At 35.7% G+C, this 15,076-nt stretch overlaps 4 protein-coding genes across 4 annotated transcripts; 2 read left to right on the top strand and 2 right to left on the bottom strand.

The window, feature by feature from the left end:
- Positions 1-1,932: 1,932 nt before the first annotated feature.
- Positions 1,933-3,021, bottom strand: LOC105799500 (uncharacterized). The gene has a single exon (XM_052621372.1). The coding sequence runs from the start codon at positions 2,519-2,521 to the stop codon at positions 2,210-2,212; it is 312 nt and encodes a 103-aa protein (XP_052477332.1). The 5' UTR covers positions 2,522-3,021; the 3' UTR covers positions 1,933-2,209.
- A 1,355-nt stretch (positions 3,022-4,376) lies between these two features.
- On the top strand, positions 4,377-6,717 carry LOC105799498 (zinc finger AN1 and C2H2 domain-containing stress-associated protein 11). Its single transcript, XM_052621494.1, has 2 exons — positions 4,377-4,722; positions 5,810-6,717. The coding sequence occupies exons 1-2, from the start codon at positions 4,624-4,626 to the stop codon at positions 6,590-6,592; spliced, it is 882 nt and encodes a 293-aa protein (XP_052477454.1). The 5' UTR covers positions 4,377-4,623; the 3' UTR covers positions 6,593-6,717.
- Positions 6,718-9,202: 2,485 nt separating this feature from the next.
- On the top strand, positions 9,203-11,287 carry LOC105799499 (uncharacterized). Its single transcript, XM_052621379.1, has 3 exons — positions 9,203-9,367; positions 10,724-10,824; positions 10,907-11,287. The coding sequence occupies exons 2-3, from the start codon at positions 10,731-10,733 to the stop codon at positions 11,050-11,052; spliced, it is 240 nt and encodes a 79-aa protein (XP_052477339.1). The 5' UTR covers positions 9,203-9,367; positions 10,724-10,730; the 3' UTR covers positions 11,053-11,287.
- On the bottom strand, positions 10,911-14,916 carry LOC128032675 (leucine-rich repeat receptor-like tyrosine-protein kinase PXC3). Its single transcript, XM_052621378.1, has 2 exons — positions 12,405-14,916; positions 10,911-12,316 (listed from the first exon to the last, which is right to left on the bottom strand). The coding sequence occupies exons 1-2, from the start codon at positions 14,734-14,736 to the stop codon at positions 11,991-11,993; spliced, it is 2,658 nt and encodes an 885-aa protein (XP_052477338.1). The 5' UTR covers positions 14,737-14,916; the 3' UTR covers positions 10,911-11,990.
- Positions 14,917-15,076: the final 160 nt, after the last annotated feature.

The raw sequence follows: 15,076 nt of genomic DNA, 5'->3' as shown, positions 1-15,076 counted from the left end.
TAACTAATTTATTAAAGAACATTGAAATTCATCTTTGCATTAATGATCAAGCCCTTGAATCAATTGAATAATTTACTTTGACTAAAGTTTTCCCTCATTGTTTTCTTATTTTTTGTTTTATTATTTATTTTAACGCTAATTTACTTTTAATTTTAATTTTAATTCTAAACTGCCTTATTTATTTTTATTTTACTTGTTTGTTAAAGAAATAAAATTATCACCGGTGTCTGTGGATACAACACTACTTGTAATTTTCCACTAATTCATCTTTCAAGTAAGTTTTATTTTTGGTAGATTCGACAGTAGATTTTATTTTTGGTAGATTCGAAAATTGTACACAAATCCACCAAAAATAAATTCTACGTCTAAAAACAAAATATAAAAATCATAATATAAAGAGTAGGTCTATCCCATAGGGATTGGTTTGACCGTGTTCGAATTTCTCACAACCAGGACACTTGAGCAATTTCATGCCCATGACTCTTGCAATCTTGCGTAAAATAAATAAAAGGGTTAAAGTAATACTAAATTAAATAAGTAAATGAAAATTGATTTCGAAATCAAATAAAATAAACTCAATTGATGAATATTCTATCCTCGGGTACAACATCAGTCTCGGTCTTAGAATTAATCACATATTATGGATGTTTTCTCACTCACTGCTAAGCTAGTTATAGTGATCAAGGATGTCTCAACCACCAATTTCCTTAATCGGATGTCCCCGCATAACTTCTTGCAGTATTTCCCATACAATCGGCCCTTTTTCCCGAATTTTACTCTTAGCAACTCCTATGTTCGGAGCAAGATGTTGTCTAATTAGATCGCGAATTACAAATGTCTGGAAAAGCTCTATTGCTATTTCGCGAGGCAATCCACAGCGATGTAATGAAAGTGAGGGGCCAACAACAATGACAGAACGTACCGAATAATCGACTCGTTTGCCAAGCAAAGTCTCGCGAAATCTTCCCTCTTTACCTTCAATTACATCTGAAAACGACTTTAGGAACCACCTAACAATAAACTTTTTCTGAAGGAATAACCCCAAAAGACACTTCCACAATTTGATCCGTTAACAGCGTTGGTAATTAAAAGAACCTAACTCTAATCAATGATGGCAACCGGACGAATCATTTAAATTAAACACTTAAACTCATAAGTCACCCAAGTGCAATCTCAATCCATCCACTTAAACCATTCATAATTGTAAAAACATAGAGTATATCCATGCATTTAGGTCTTTAAACATGAGGAGTACTGCATCTGCAGGAAAATAATTTTATTCAAAGTTCTCTCAACCATTCCTAAATTTAAAACAGATTCATCAGCGTTACATAACATTGAGTGCAAGGGTAGAAATCCTGCCCGAGTTTTTCCCTATATTAGGTAGCAATGAAAGTAAAGCATAAAAAGGGAAAGGTTAAGCTTGTGGGGGTAAGCTATGATTGCAAATGTAGCAGTGAAAGCAAAGCTTAAAAACATGACAGATTGCTAAAGGTAATCACTTGTCCTTTGATCAATCAAGCTTTGGACATTGCTTGATCGGATGAACATGTTTTACATGATGCTTTTAGTATCATTTTGTTTCTTTATGAAAAAGTAGCAACGGTAAGTTTTCATGGTCGGATCTCATAAAATCTTGTGAAATATTAGCTTTTGGAAAAGCAACATTGAGTTTTAAATTCAAAAGGCTGTAATTACTAGAGTATATGATATGCTTTTTCAGATGGTGGCCTCCTTTGTGCCTTGCTGTTGCAATGCCTTTTGACCACTGTAGATATGGTAGGAAGCATGCACGCATGATTTCCGGGCTAAGAATTTATTCTAAAGTTATTTCCAACATATAGCACATATGAAAAATGTCATTGATGGCTTTTTGGTAGGATGGTTGAGAGGGACCTGATATCTTGAGTTAAGACCTAACCTCTCTACCACTTTAGCTAAGAATAACATGTAAATAAATCACAGGGGTAATTAAACTGGTAACATGCATGATTTAAGTTTCCATTAAAAGCAGTCTCCTGTGATGCTGCCATGGTAAAGAATACAGTAATAACTTGTTGTTAGACACTGCCAAGAGAGTTCCCCTTTATCTGTTCATGCTAATACACTATTATAGTGTTCTCAGTACAACAGTTCCACATCATATAGTTGAAGTAATCAATAATAACTCTTACACTTGCATCAAATCATTTCATGTATGTATAAATCTTCATTTCTTTTCCTCTTCTCTTGCTGGCTTTGGTTCTTCTTTGGGAGGTGGAACTGCAGCGGGGACTCCACCATCAATGCAACTTCTGCACTTGTTTTCTATCCATCCTTCAATGTCGTTCTCCCCATTTCCACCGAAATGCCTTCCACCACATAGCCGAGCAATGATCCCTGCAATAACACCTATGATAGTTATGGCTGCCAGCACTACGATCAGTGTTTCGATGGATCGATGCGAATAGCGACTTGGTTCCCTCACTGTGGGTGGCACCTCAACTACCGGTACATATTGATTGTTTGACCCTGCTTCCATATCTACGGTGACAATGGAAACTGAACTAAATGCTCATACACTTTGTATTTCTATTTTGGTTACTGAATAACGGTGTAAGACTGAACTCAAGGACCACTCAAGGAAAGCCTGCATACATGTAAGTAAAAGGGAAAAAAAGAGAGAGATAATTGAGAGTAAAGAAGGGTGAAAAGGTGAGCAGACCATGAAACATAATTGAGAGTAAAGAAGGGTGAAAAGGTGAGCAGACTATGAAGCCAAGAAAGCAAATGAAGTAGCAGATTACCAAGGCTTAAAAAACAGTTGAGAGGAGGAGGAGGAGGAAAGAGAGAGCAGTGATGTTTGTTGGGTTGGAAGAGAGAAGGAACACTATATTTGAAGGTGGGAAAGACGGAAATAGGATAGGATTCCAGAAATAAATAGAAAAAGGCATTTGCAGTCTCAATTTTGGGCACATTGGATCTTCTTTGCTGTGATTATTTCTCGTCCAGCTTTTCATTACTTTTTATCTGCTTTGTATATTATTCTATTTAAATTGTAGTCGTTTTTGTGTTCCCAATTTGTTGCTATTGGTATCACATGTGAATGTTAAAGAATGAGAGTCCCAAGATGAAATGCGCAAGTAGTTTAGGTTATTGAGAGTTTCCTAGTTATTAGCTATTTTGTTGTGTCTTGTAGAAGTAGGGAACTTTACAATATTAATAATAATATTTGGGTCTCGGTGTTTAGGGTTCCCCCTGGTCCTGAGCCCACTCATCAGTTGTGTAGTTTGTCAAAATGCACAAAGACAAAGACAGGCATAAAGCAGGTAAAAGAGTCACTTGACCCAATGCCTTCGCCTCAGCCAGCCTGACCACATCATGCGTTAATGCAGAGAGAGGGAAAGGGAAAAAAATCAATGACGTTATCTGGATTGGAAACTTTAAGAAAGGATTAGAAATCAAATAACAATGTCGAATCACTTGATAGAAAAAAAATACTAATCTATTTAAGCAGTTTGTGCAATTCTCTTTTTTAATAATTCTAACTGGTTGAAGTAATCCCATTCAATTATTTTCTTTATCTATTATCAAATTTATGGATGGTGGATTAAATGGATAAGGTTTTTTTTTTATCATTTAATGACTGCTGCAATCTTGACTGGAGTTGTCTATGGATCAGGTTTGGACTCTAATAAAATTCTAGGTTCGATTGATAGGTTCAACCTAAAAAATGAGCCTAAATTTTTGTCCAAGCTCGGCTCGGATAAAACACAAAAAATAATAAAATAAATATTTCCCAACAAATTAAATTTTTTTTATAAAAAAAGTCTTTATACTTAAATAACACTAATATAGGTGCAATTTAACAAGCAAATGCCTTCAAAATAGTAGTAAAATTAATAATAAAACGGGAGTTATACAATATCCAAATAATAACAACAAAATAGTGAAATGATAGCAAAACAGTGAAAAAACAACAAAACAACAGAGTTTCTTTTTCCAAATTTGGGCCGAGCCAAACTCGAGTAAAAAAACCTCACCTGAGACCCAAAAACGGGCATTATTTTCTGTTCGAGCCCATTTTTTAAGTTTATATATTTTTTAAATCCTCTCAATTTAAAATTGGTCTTTGGGTTGAACCACTAGTCTGGAGTATATTTCCTCCCAAGTGTGAAGGAGTGGATTGGAATGTTGTTATTTAAATCAAATTGGGCCTATGGCATGTTGATTCCAACAAATAGCTTTCTCCATTTTGGAAATGGGCTAAGCTGGTGACTGCCCAAAACATATATTCATACATCAGAAGTAATGAGATCATATGCGGCGGACGTGAAGGCTTAGGCGGCCCAAAGAAACAAAATCCGACCGCCCATGTTTGTTTTACATTCCTAGTCCTACTTTCTTTTTTGACTTGGAAAAAGAATACGAGACGAAGCTTCGACGACTTTTTTGTTCTGCTTTCGATTCCGCTTTCTGAATACGCGGAATTTAGAAGATTTTCCGACGGCCGACGGGATCCTCGCGGCAAATCTCGGGAAACCCAAAAAGAAACCAAAACTTAATTCTTCTTCTAATCTTATCCCCATATATACTAATACTATATTTTTGCAGTTTGATTCAGCTGGGGGTAATTGAATTAGAATGGGAACTCCCCAATTCCCTGATCTTGGAAAGCATTGCTCCGTCGAAGATTGTAAACAGATCGACTTCTTGCCTTTCACTTGCGATCGTTGCCACCTGGTATTCCTTTTCTTCTTTCTTTTTCTATCTCTTGGACCTTGCTTTACCTTCATATCACTGCATTTCAATTCACCCCCCCCCTTTTTTCCCAATGTTTATATTAATTGATTCCTTTTGATATGTTCCTGTTAGCTTCCATATCTTGTTCTTTTGAACCCTTTGCAGCTTTATACTTTAGATTTATATTGGCAATCTCCCTGTGTGTTTCCTATGGACCCAAAAAATAAAATCAGTACATAAGGATTTATACGTTATACTGCCTATATGTGTTAGAGAGTATTAGATTTAGATAATTCGCACACAATTTAGGCTATTTCTGGTTGTGATTTTATTTGGTTTTGACTTAAGTTTCTGAAAAGGTAAAGCTAAATGAAATTGATTGACCATGTGAAAATTACTGGAATGAAACTCGGAATTAGATCCAAGTTTACAGTGTCCTGTTATTTACATTTAAGTAAAAAACTCAGCATTTAACTTCCAATTCCTATACAATGCTAAGTTGATAGAATCAATTCTAATCTTATAAAGAGTATGCAATCACAGGGAAACAGTTTTTCTAATTAGCTCCAGCAATCTGCCCTTGTTCTGCTTGGTCCGACTGAAAATCCTGCTGTTTCTTTCCCTCCAAAGTAAATCACTGTATTCCATTTAATACGTAGGACGGTTATGCCAATTCAAGAAATTTACCTTTTTATATCTAAATCGTCAAAAATATCATTTACTTTGAGTAGCAAAAGCAAGAATCATCTGCAATTAGTCTAACTAGTAACTAATATTGGTTCAGTATCCAATCTAATCATTTTCGATGATGGATAAGCTATTATAATTATTTGTTGGCTAAGATTAGGTGAGAACTGGAGTGCTCTTCTATTGCAACCCTGCTTGAGATATTGCTCTGTAGTTTCTTTTGTTTTGTTCCTGGAACAAGCAAAACTTCCAAGGGATTCATATCAACCAAAAGCTTGGATCTTGTTTTGAATGATTTTCTGTGTAATGGATTGTTGATTTCCAGCCAATTATTTTTTAAAATCTTTTAAGTGAAGTTTCTCTTTTTCATTCTTGTAAAATGTGAAAAATCTTTCAACAGGTATATTGCCTGGAACATAGAAGCTACATTAAACATCACTGTCCAAAAGCTGATAAAAAAGACGTTACCGTTGTCATTTGTCCGTTATGTGCTAAAGGAGTTCGCCTGATTCCAGATGAAGATCCAAACATCACCTGGGAAATGCATGTTAATACTGAATGTGATCCTTCAAATTATGACAAAGTCACAAAGAAGAAAAAATGTCCAGTTCCAGGCTGCAGGGAAGTTTTAACATTCTCAAACACAATCAAATGTAGGGACTGTACTCTAGACCACTGCTTAAAGCACCGTTTTGGGCCAGATCACAAATGTCCCGGACCTAAGAAATCCGACCCAGGTTTTCCATTTATGGGTCTTTTAAGCAGGAGTAGAAAAGAATCGAAAACCAACCAAGCTCCTGCAACATCTTCATCCAAGTGGGCTACAAGTTTTCTTAATGCAGCTTCTACTGTTCGAGCCTCAGCTGAAGCAGGTATGACCAAATTGGGCAGTGAAATAAGTCAAAAGTTGCAAATTGCAAGGGACGGAGTTGGGCTGAGCAGCAGCGGTGGCGGCAGCAATGGGAATGCAGGGCAAGTAGAGGAGTGCCCACAATGTGGAGCGAAGTTTTCCTCAGTTACAACATTGGTGGACCATGTGGAGAAGGTACATGAAAGGAACAACCAATCTCGAGTTTTTAAGATGTCGATCGATGTCTGCCCCAAGTGTAGTAAAGGGTTTCGTGATCCAGTTGCGCTTGTAGAGCATGTTGAAAGGGATCACGGTGGCACTTCGAAAGCTTAAGGACGGTTCAACTGCAAACTGTAAACAGCATATTGCTGGAGATGTAATTGTATCATCTTGTGTTGCTTGAATTTTTTATACCTCAAAATTAAATGGAAACTGGTAAGCTGCTCTTGAGAACTCAACTTCAGGTCAAATGATTTTTCAACTTTCAATTAGTTTGTTTCATGTAACCTTAAAACTTTAAGGTTAATTATAAATTTTTATGGGAATACATTAAGTAATCTGCTTGTTCATATCCAATGTGATTCATATTAAAATTGTACAATAATCCTACGAGTATACATGAGCAAAAAACATTAAGATTGTAACGTTTAGCTAAATATTTGGACTTGATGTGCATGGTGTTGAGTATATTGATACAAATAATTTTGATTTCAATAGTAAACCCTATAAAATAAATATTTCTATATCTTTGCCCTAAAGTCTTGACTGGTTTCACATTAAAAGAATCTAAGAGAAAAGAAGGGTCTAAAAGAAGGGAGACCTTAGAGGCGTCCCTTTTCTCATTCTTTTCCTAAAAGAATTAGGGTCCACTTGAAGAAGCCGAGTTGTTGAAATTGAAATACCAACCTCTTCCTTCTCTGTTTCCTCCACTTCTATCTCACTCTGGACCTATAAAAATATTACCGAAAACAAATGTTGTTATTTTCCCATGATTAGAAAAATCGTTCACAATTCAACAGAAAAAAAAGAAAAGAAAAGGGTTCTCTTCTCACTTTGCATTCAATAGAACAAAACTTGGAACTGTAGCATTGAAGTTCGTGGCCACAAACTTCACATTTATCAACTTTTCGACCATTCATGCGATTTACGTGATCGTTCCTTCCTTTTCTATTAATATAAACCAGCTTTGAAGAATTGCAAGTATAAGGTTGGATATCTGAAACGTCCATTAATTTCCTTATGCTCTTAACCCTAAGTCCCACTCTGCTTGAAGATTTGTAAACCTTTCAAAAAAAAAAAACCCAAAAATATAATGCTAATACCATGCATGTTATGCAATAATGATAAGCATTCTTCTTAAATCAACAACAAAAAAAAAGATTACATACTCGGAGACTTTGATGGCCAACATGTTTATGAGGGTGGTATAAGCAATCTTCACAGAAAGCAGATCCCATGCAATCCCTACAAAAGAAACTACACGGTTTTGCACTATTACATTCACATGAACTGTAAAATTTAGTTCGCAACAAAGGTTTCAGCCATGGCAATTTACTCAACAAGTCTCCTTCCATTGTTATTTCCCCCTTCAGTTATGTTGGATATATAGAGGGTTTCTTTCTTTTAATGTTGCCTAGCGCATATATATGCATTCAAACAGGTAGGAAGTAGGCTAAGACTTACACTACTAATCTCATTAACTTGTTCTTTACTCTCATTAATGAAACCTATTCGTTAGACTGAGTAAATTCGATTTGAATTGGGCCTGAGTATTGAGTCAATTTTAGTCTAATTTTGAATCACATCTTTCTACTTTACAAAAATTAATAAATTAGTCCCTCTATTTTAATTTTCTGAATTTGGTGTTCATAGAAGTTAACCTAGTTGCTCGTAAATCACATGAATGCAAACTGATCATTTTGCTAATTTGTTGTATATAAATTATTCAACTGATTAATTTTATTAATTCTTCGCATATAAATTAATTTTATTAATTTTGTTTTAGCTATGAATCTCATATTTCATAAGTTATGTTATAAAAAATATAAATTATTTTTATAAAATTATAAAAAGTCATTGCTTCCTCATTTTGTAAATTAAACTTATAAAATCAGGATAAATAAGTGGTATTAGATCAGTGTTGGATAATAGAAATAGTAATTTATAAGTTTATATAAAATGTAAAATATTCTTTTAATATTTTTAAGTTTTAAAATTTTATGAATTTTTTAATAAATTTGTATGATTTTTATTGGAAAATGAAATATTAATCGGTTGCGTTGCCATTTGATTGGTTTGTCGATTAATTTTAACAGATCAACGTAATTAAAGACAAAAATCATTAATGGAAGGACTTAATTGATATTTTAGTTAATAAATGCGAATTAAGTTAAAAACTTAGTTGATTTTCAAATATTTTGTTAGCAATTTTTATATCTATAATCCTTAAGTTTTATCAAACCTAATGATAGATAATAATTATAAAAACTTTTTCCCTTGGCAACTTTTATGCTTTCAGAAAATGGATAATAATAATTTAGTTATCAATGTTGATATATTTTATTAATCTTATTCATATTTTTTATTTAAATTTGACTATTAGTATTTCAAAAAATTTAAATTAATTTTATTTAATAAAATATTGACTGAAATATTAATTTTTAACGATGCTTGCGTGATAATCCATATAACTTGTGTGACAATCCATATTATTTATCTTATATTCACATCAAATAATTTAAAAATAAAAAACATTTAAAATTTTATAAAAAGCTCATAATAAATCAAAATAATGAACATAAAATAAAAGCGAATTATCATATAAGGTTTCATGTTTAAAATTTTAAAATTTTAATTAATATTTTTATTAAAAAAATTTAGTGAAATTTTACTTAAATTATTGTTCCCAATTTTTTCCACTAAATTCCGCTAGAACCTTCTTGAACCGTCGGATTGAAAAAAAAGAATGTAGCCCTTGGATCTAAATGGTATAAATTATACCTCCGTGTGCTCAGCTATTGCTTACCGAAATTGGTGTTCCTTCTAGCCGATCCGTTCTCTTCACCTCGACTTTTCTGCATCTCCTTGACCCCCGACCCAGCAGTCCAGGTTTGTCCCATCCCTTCTCGTAACGGCAATGAAACACTTTTTTCGCTTTTATTTTAGATTTGTGGGTTTGATTTCACGTCTTTGATGATGCTTCGGTTTTATTCGGCTTTGTTTAATTCATTTTGAGTTTGTTATTAAAAAGAAAAAGAAATGATTGCTTTCTTGGCATTATTATTGATTTTGGGTAGGATTTTCTTTTTATGTTTTGGGTTTGCATGGATGTGATTCAGATTGGATCGAATAAGGCCAGAAGATTAGTATTTTGGGTCTAACTGATTGTTCGTGTTCTGAATTTCATTTCGGAGGTTCGGTTTTTCTTTTTGGGTTTCTTGTTTTGGTTCCTCTTTAAAAAAGGAGCAGGAATGGGATTGCTAAAGGTTCGGTTAGGTAATTAGGGTTTCATGTAGGAGTGAGTTTCACTGTTAGAATTGATTGGATCATACTATGTGGAGAGCAATAGAAATTGTTTTATAATAGATTCTATAAAGCTCCTAATCTGATAAGAGCCAACGCTCCTATTTCGATGAGGACTACCATGGATGCCGTAACTTAAACTTGGAAACCATCTGAGCTAACTGTATTAGAAACTTTAAAATTCTAGCAAATGAGATTTACTAATACTTAGAAAATATTCTGCAACTTCAACTTAAAAGACATGTGAAATGGTGATTTAAAGTGGAAAAAAAACTAAAAATGACTACTCAAATCCCACTCTCTGAAGTGATAAAATTCTTTATAATAATGCCTACTTAAGCACAAAACCTAGCATGCTTCTGAAGGCTGGTAGAGGTTGCTGCCAGTCTGCTCCTTTACGGGGTAACTTGACTATCTTTGCAAGGATCCAACCTAAGATTTTTTCTTCTGAATAAAAACTTGTTGAAATTAACTATAAATTGAATAATTGATTGGAGGTTTTGTAGTTCACCATATATCATAGTGCCCTTTCTGAACTTGAGTTTTGCTATTTCGTAAGTTGTGATTAGAGGTTGGTTGCTATAGCTGTGTATGATATGTGGAATTAGATATAAAAGATTACAATTAATATGTTTGAGAGACCTAGTTGTCACATTTTTCAGTTGATCCCAATGGCTCCGTTTATCGGTCAAATAATGCTGTGACTAGTTATCTTTCATAAATTTGTTTGTTCTATATAATTGGGGTGTTAAAACCTTTTATCATTCAGTTATATGCATAGGAACTTGGGTAAGCTAGTCAGTTGTTTGTTGCTACTTAAATTTTAGTCTAAAGGCATTAAACTAGGACTACAGTATTGGGCAATAAGGTTTGTTACATACAACAGTTGCAAGTTGCAACTTTTACTTATTCTTTTCACGGCTTATTGTCTTACCATCGCAGCTTGAAAATGGCAGCAAAATATATTATTGGTTCTGTTGCGGCATCATTTGCTGTTGCTTATGTAGCTGATAAACTTGTTGCTGATGAGAAGATTTTTGGAGGTAGGCTGTTTACTTTTTGCAGATTTTGTTATTGGCTATTTCATTTCCAGGGTTTTAATGATTGCTTTCTGCTCTAACGCAGGGACTACACCCAACACTGTTTCCAACAAGGAATGGTGGGAAGAAACTGACAAGAAATTTCAGGCATGGCCTCGCACTGCCGGTCCACCTGTGGTGATGAATCCCATCAGCCGCCAGAATTTCATTGTTAAGTCGGGTTCTGAATGACGTAATATTTGCTTGTATTTTAGTCAAAGTTTCAGTTTGATTTTACATTCGCTGTGAAGAAATTGTTGAATTAGACTTGGGTTAATCCGGCTTTGCATTTAAGAGTAGTTCTTGGTTCCTAAATATGTCTGTACTCTTTTAAAAGGTCAAAATTCGGTCAGATCGACCAGATGTTGTCAATCGTACAAGATCTTAATAAGCATCTGCAAAGCAGTACCAAACTTTTGTTTTGGCACTCCGGGTTTCATTGACAAAACAAATTTTAATGTTGCAAATAAATAATGACATCTGGCCTCGTATAATCAAATGCTTGGAGTGTGGTTACAGGAAAAAATCATTTGCAGTTTGGTTTGCATTAATAAAGGTGTGTGGGATCACTCCTTAATATATAGTCAATGAATGAATACAAATGGGTTGTTTCGGATTCTCATCTATCATCAGTTACAACTCTCCCAATTGTGTTTTGACACAAATTGTAGTTGTCTGAGTAGATCGAGGTGGACAACCCAACGGCTGGGTTGTTTATTACTTTACTGTTTATAATATTAAGTTGTACAACACTTACGAGTTGGTTTGATCCGAACTTAAGTCACTCCCTGCATTATGTCTCAACTGTTTGGTGTTTTGACAGAGAGCATATTGCAATGCGACAATCAGAGGATGCTGGTTTTGATAATTTAGTATACGATTGAAACTCCGTTAAAGAAAAGAAAATCATATCTAGCAAGTTCGGAAACCAAAAACTTTGGATATTACAATCGAAGGCATCTTAAGGTAGGTTGTTCTTGTTTGAGCCGCCCTCCTGCCACCCCCTTCGCCCACTTGTTTAGATAAATGAATTACTCAAAATGGAGTTGGTTGGGACATACATATCCAAGCCTCAATATGGATATATTCCCGTCTTAAATGGCTGAGAAAGCAGATAAGATAATTGTGGATCAATTTTGCCTCACTTCTTGGAGCATTTCCACTACCTTCTTCATCTTGGGTCGTTTTGCAGGTGTGGTGTCAGTGCAGAGTAAAGCTACCTTCAAAGCTGCAAGCATTTCTCTCCTCCACCAAAAGGAAACCGTGCTAAGTCTTGCATCAAGTATCTGCTCAGGGGTCTCCCCTCTTGCTCGAGCACCATGAACCCATTTTACTAAGTCTACTCCTTCCCCAAAATCCTCATCCACAGGCAATCGTGTGGTGAGGATCTCAAGCAACACCACACCATAGCTATACACATTTCCAGGAGTGGTGACTTGCATTGTATATGCGTATTCTGGACGAAAAATAAAAACATATAAACAAATTCATAATTACATAAAAATGGCGACAAGGAAACAGGATAATACAGTAAGTTAATTTACCTGGGGGAATGTAGCCGAAGGAACCAGCAACAGCGCTGATACTTGCAGTACCTTTGGATGGATCTAAGAGCTTTGATATTTCGATCTCCCCAACCAATGGCTTAAAGTCCGCATCTAAAAGTACATTGCTCGAAGATATATCAAGGTGGATAACTGCCACATGATGGAGAAAAGCCAATCCTTCTGCTACTCCAATGGCTATTGATAGTCTTTTGGGCCAGTCAGGCTGATACTCTGACTGCTGCGACGATTCGTGAAGAAGTTGTGCAAGTGTGCCATTTGGTAAATAATGATGTAACAGAAGAGCGACATCTTCATAGATGACGAAACCAATAGGATGTACGAGATTATCATGACAAAGCTTGCTTAGTCTTTCCAGCTCCCTAATCATCTTGTTTTGATGATGAACTATGGTCCTATCCATCGACTTCAGTCTCTTTACTGACAAAATCAATCCGGAAGGCATAACTGCCTTGTAACTGGTGCTGAAAGTCCCATTGTTGATTTTGTTTGAATCCTTTAAAGTGGCTTTGACTACAGCATCTAGATCTACAGCCTGCCTGAGATTCTCGACAAACACAGTCCCTGCTATGATGGTTGGCTGGTCACTGGTTCCTTCATCTTCAATCTCTACGCTTCTTGTGGCCTTCTCTTGTCTCTCCCTCATCATAAACAGGACCACCACTACACTGACCGATACAAAAACCGCTAGACCTGAACCGATAACAGCTAGTATGATCCTGTAAGAGACAGTATGGTGGTAGTCCGCAGGATCAGAGTTTGCACATGTGAAGCTCAATGGCTCCCCACAGAGCCCTTTATTTGCTTGAAAGCTTGAATCCGGACTTTTCTGGAATGGTACGAATGTCGGGATCGGACCAGTGAGAAAATTATTTGAGAAATTGACTTCTATCAAGCTCAACATGCCTTTAAATGCTGGTGGAATATTACCAGTAAGCTGATTACTGGAGACATCCAGAGAGACCAACTTATCTAGTTTCCCTAATTCTGATGGCAATTGACCGTGGAGACGATTGAAGCTCAAATTTAGAGCTATCTGCAAGTTGCGAATACGACCGATCTCAGGAGGAATACTTCCAGTGAAAAAGTTGTTGCCAAGCTGCAAATGAAGCAGTTTCACACAATTCCCAATCTCATGAGGTATTTCCCCTTTGAATGAGTTCTGATCCAAGAGCAAGTATTGCAATCTTGTCATATTACAAATTTTATTTGGTATAGTACCATTAAACTGGTTCTCGCTTAAATCAAGCTTGTTAAGATTCTTGCACCCCAGAATTGATCTCGGAATATCCCCAGACAGACTGTTTCCAGAAAGAATCAACTCTTGAAGATTCATAAGTTGTCCAATCTCCGGCGGAATTATTCCTGTAAATCCATTGTAGGCCAAGTTTAGGAGTGTAAGATTAGTACACAGCGCAAACTCCGAGACAATTTCACCAGAGAGGTTGTTGTTATCTGCCTCAAAGTATGTGAGGCTAGTGTCATTTCCAATGGTCCTGGGAATGGTGCCAACAAGTTTATTATTCCCAATACGAACACTAGAAAGGCCTCTGCAATTACCAACTTCTTCAGGAAGCTCACCAGTAAGTCCATTCTGGGTGAGAACCAAAATTTCAAGCTTCCCCATGGCAAATATGCTTTTTGGTATTGACCCATCAAGCTGGTTTGAATGAAGGTTTAGCAACACCAGTTCAGAAACCAAACCTAGATTATCAGGAATCTTACCAACTAACTGGTTCTCATAGGCTGTAAAAACTCTCAAATTGGTCAAACGGCCAACCCAATGGGGAATAGAACCATTCAATCTATTGCCAGAAATCTGAAAATCCCGCAACTTTGCTAGCATCTCAAGTTCTTGAGGTATCTTTCCTACAAGAAAGTTGTTTGACAAGTTCAATGATCTAAGGTTTCTAAGGCCACCCAACTCCACTGGAATAGAACCTTCAAACTTATTCAATGACAGATCCAGATATTCAAGCTCAGATAAATTCCCAAAAGCTGAAGGAATCCGTCCATTGAAGTTATTATAAGAAAGGTCAAGCTCCTTCAATGCTTTAAGATTAGAGATGAGAGTAACATTACCTCTAAGCATACGCCTAGAAAGATCCAGTCTTTCAACAAGGGAATGGTTCAAGCCACAACGAATACCTTCCCAGCGACAGTAATCTGTTTGGTTATCACCCCAACCTGCTACACCCCCAAGCTCTTCCTTAATGGCTAACAATGTAGCTTGGTCATTGAGCTGAGCCTCCCCAAGAAATGATTTCGATAGAAACCAAACAAGCAAAAATGACAAGTACAAATATGCCATTATTTGAGCTTTATCTTTTTATCAAATGAAAATTCAACAACAAATACAATCACTTGCTGATTAGAACCCACATTACGTTTTCCCTTCAATTTTGGCTCCAAATCTCAAATTTTAGACGAAGAAGCTGTGAGGTTGGAGCTAAAGACAGCAACTTTCATATGGATGAAAAACATCACAGCTTACAAAAGAAGGAGATAAAGCTGGAGATTGAAAACCTAAATAAAAGATGAAAGTTTTTTGCAGGAAATCCCAGTAGAGATAGTATCAGAATCCAAGGAGAGGAGCCCATAGTTTTAGGAAAAGAAAGGGTTGAATGAGAGAGAAAGGAAAGAAACAAAGA

Source organism: Gossypium raimondii, chromosome 9, assembly GCF_025698545.1.
Source record: "Gossypium raimondii isolate GPD5lz chromosome 9, ASM2569854v1, whole genome shotgun sequence".
NCBI lineage: Eukaryota > Viridiplantae > Streptophyta > Magnoliopsida > Malvales > Malvaceae > Gossypium > Gossypium raimondii.
Note: the sequence above shows the minus strand (reverse complement) of the source record. Positions and strands in the feature narration are given on the sequence as shown.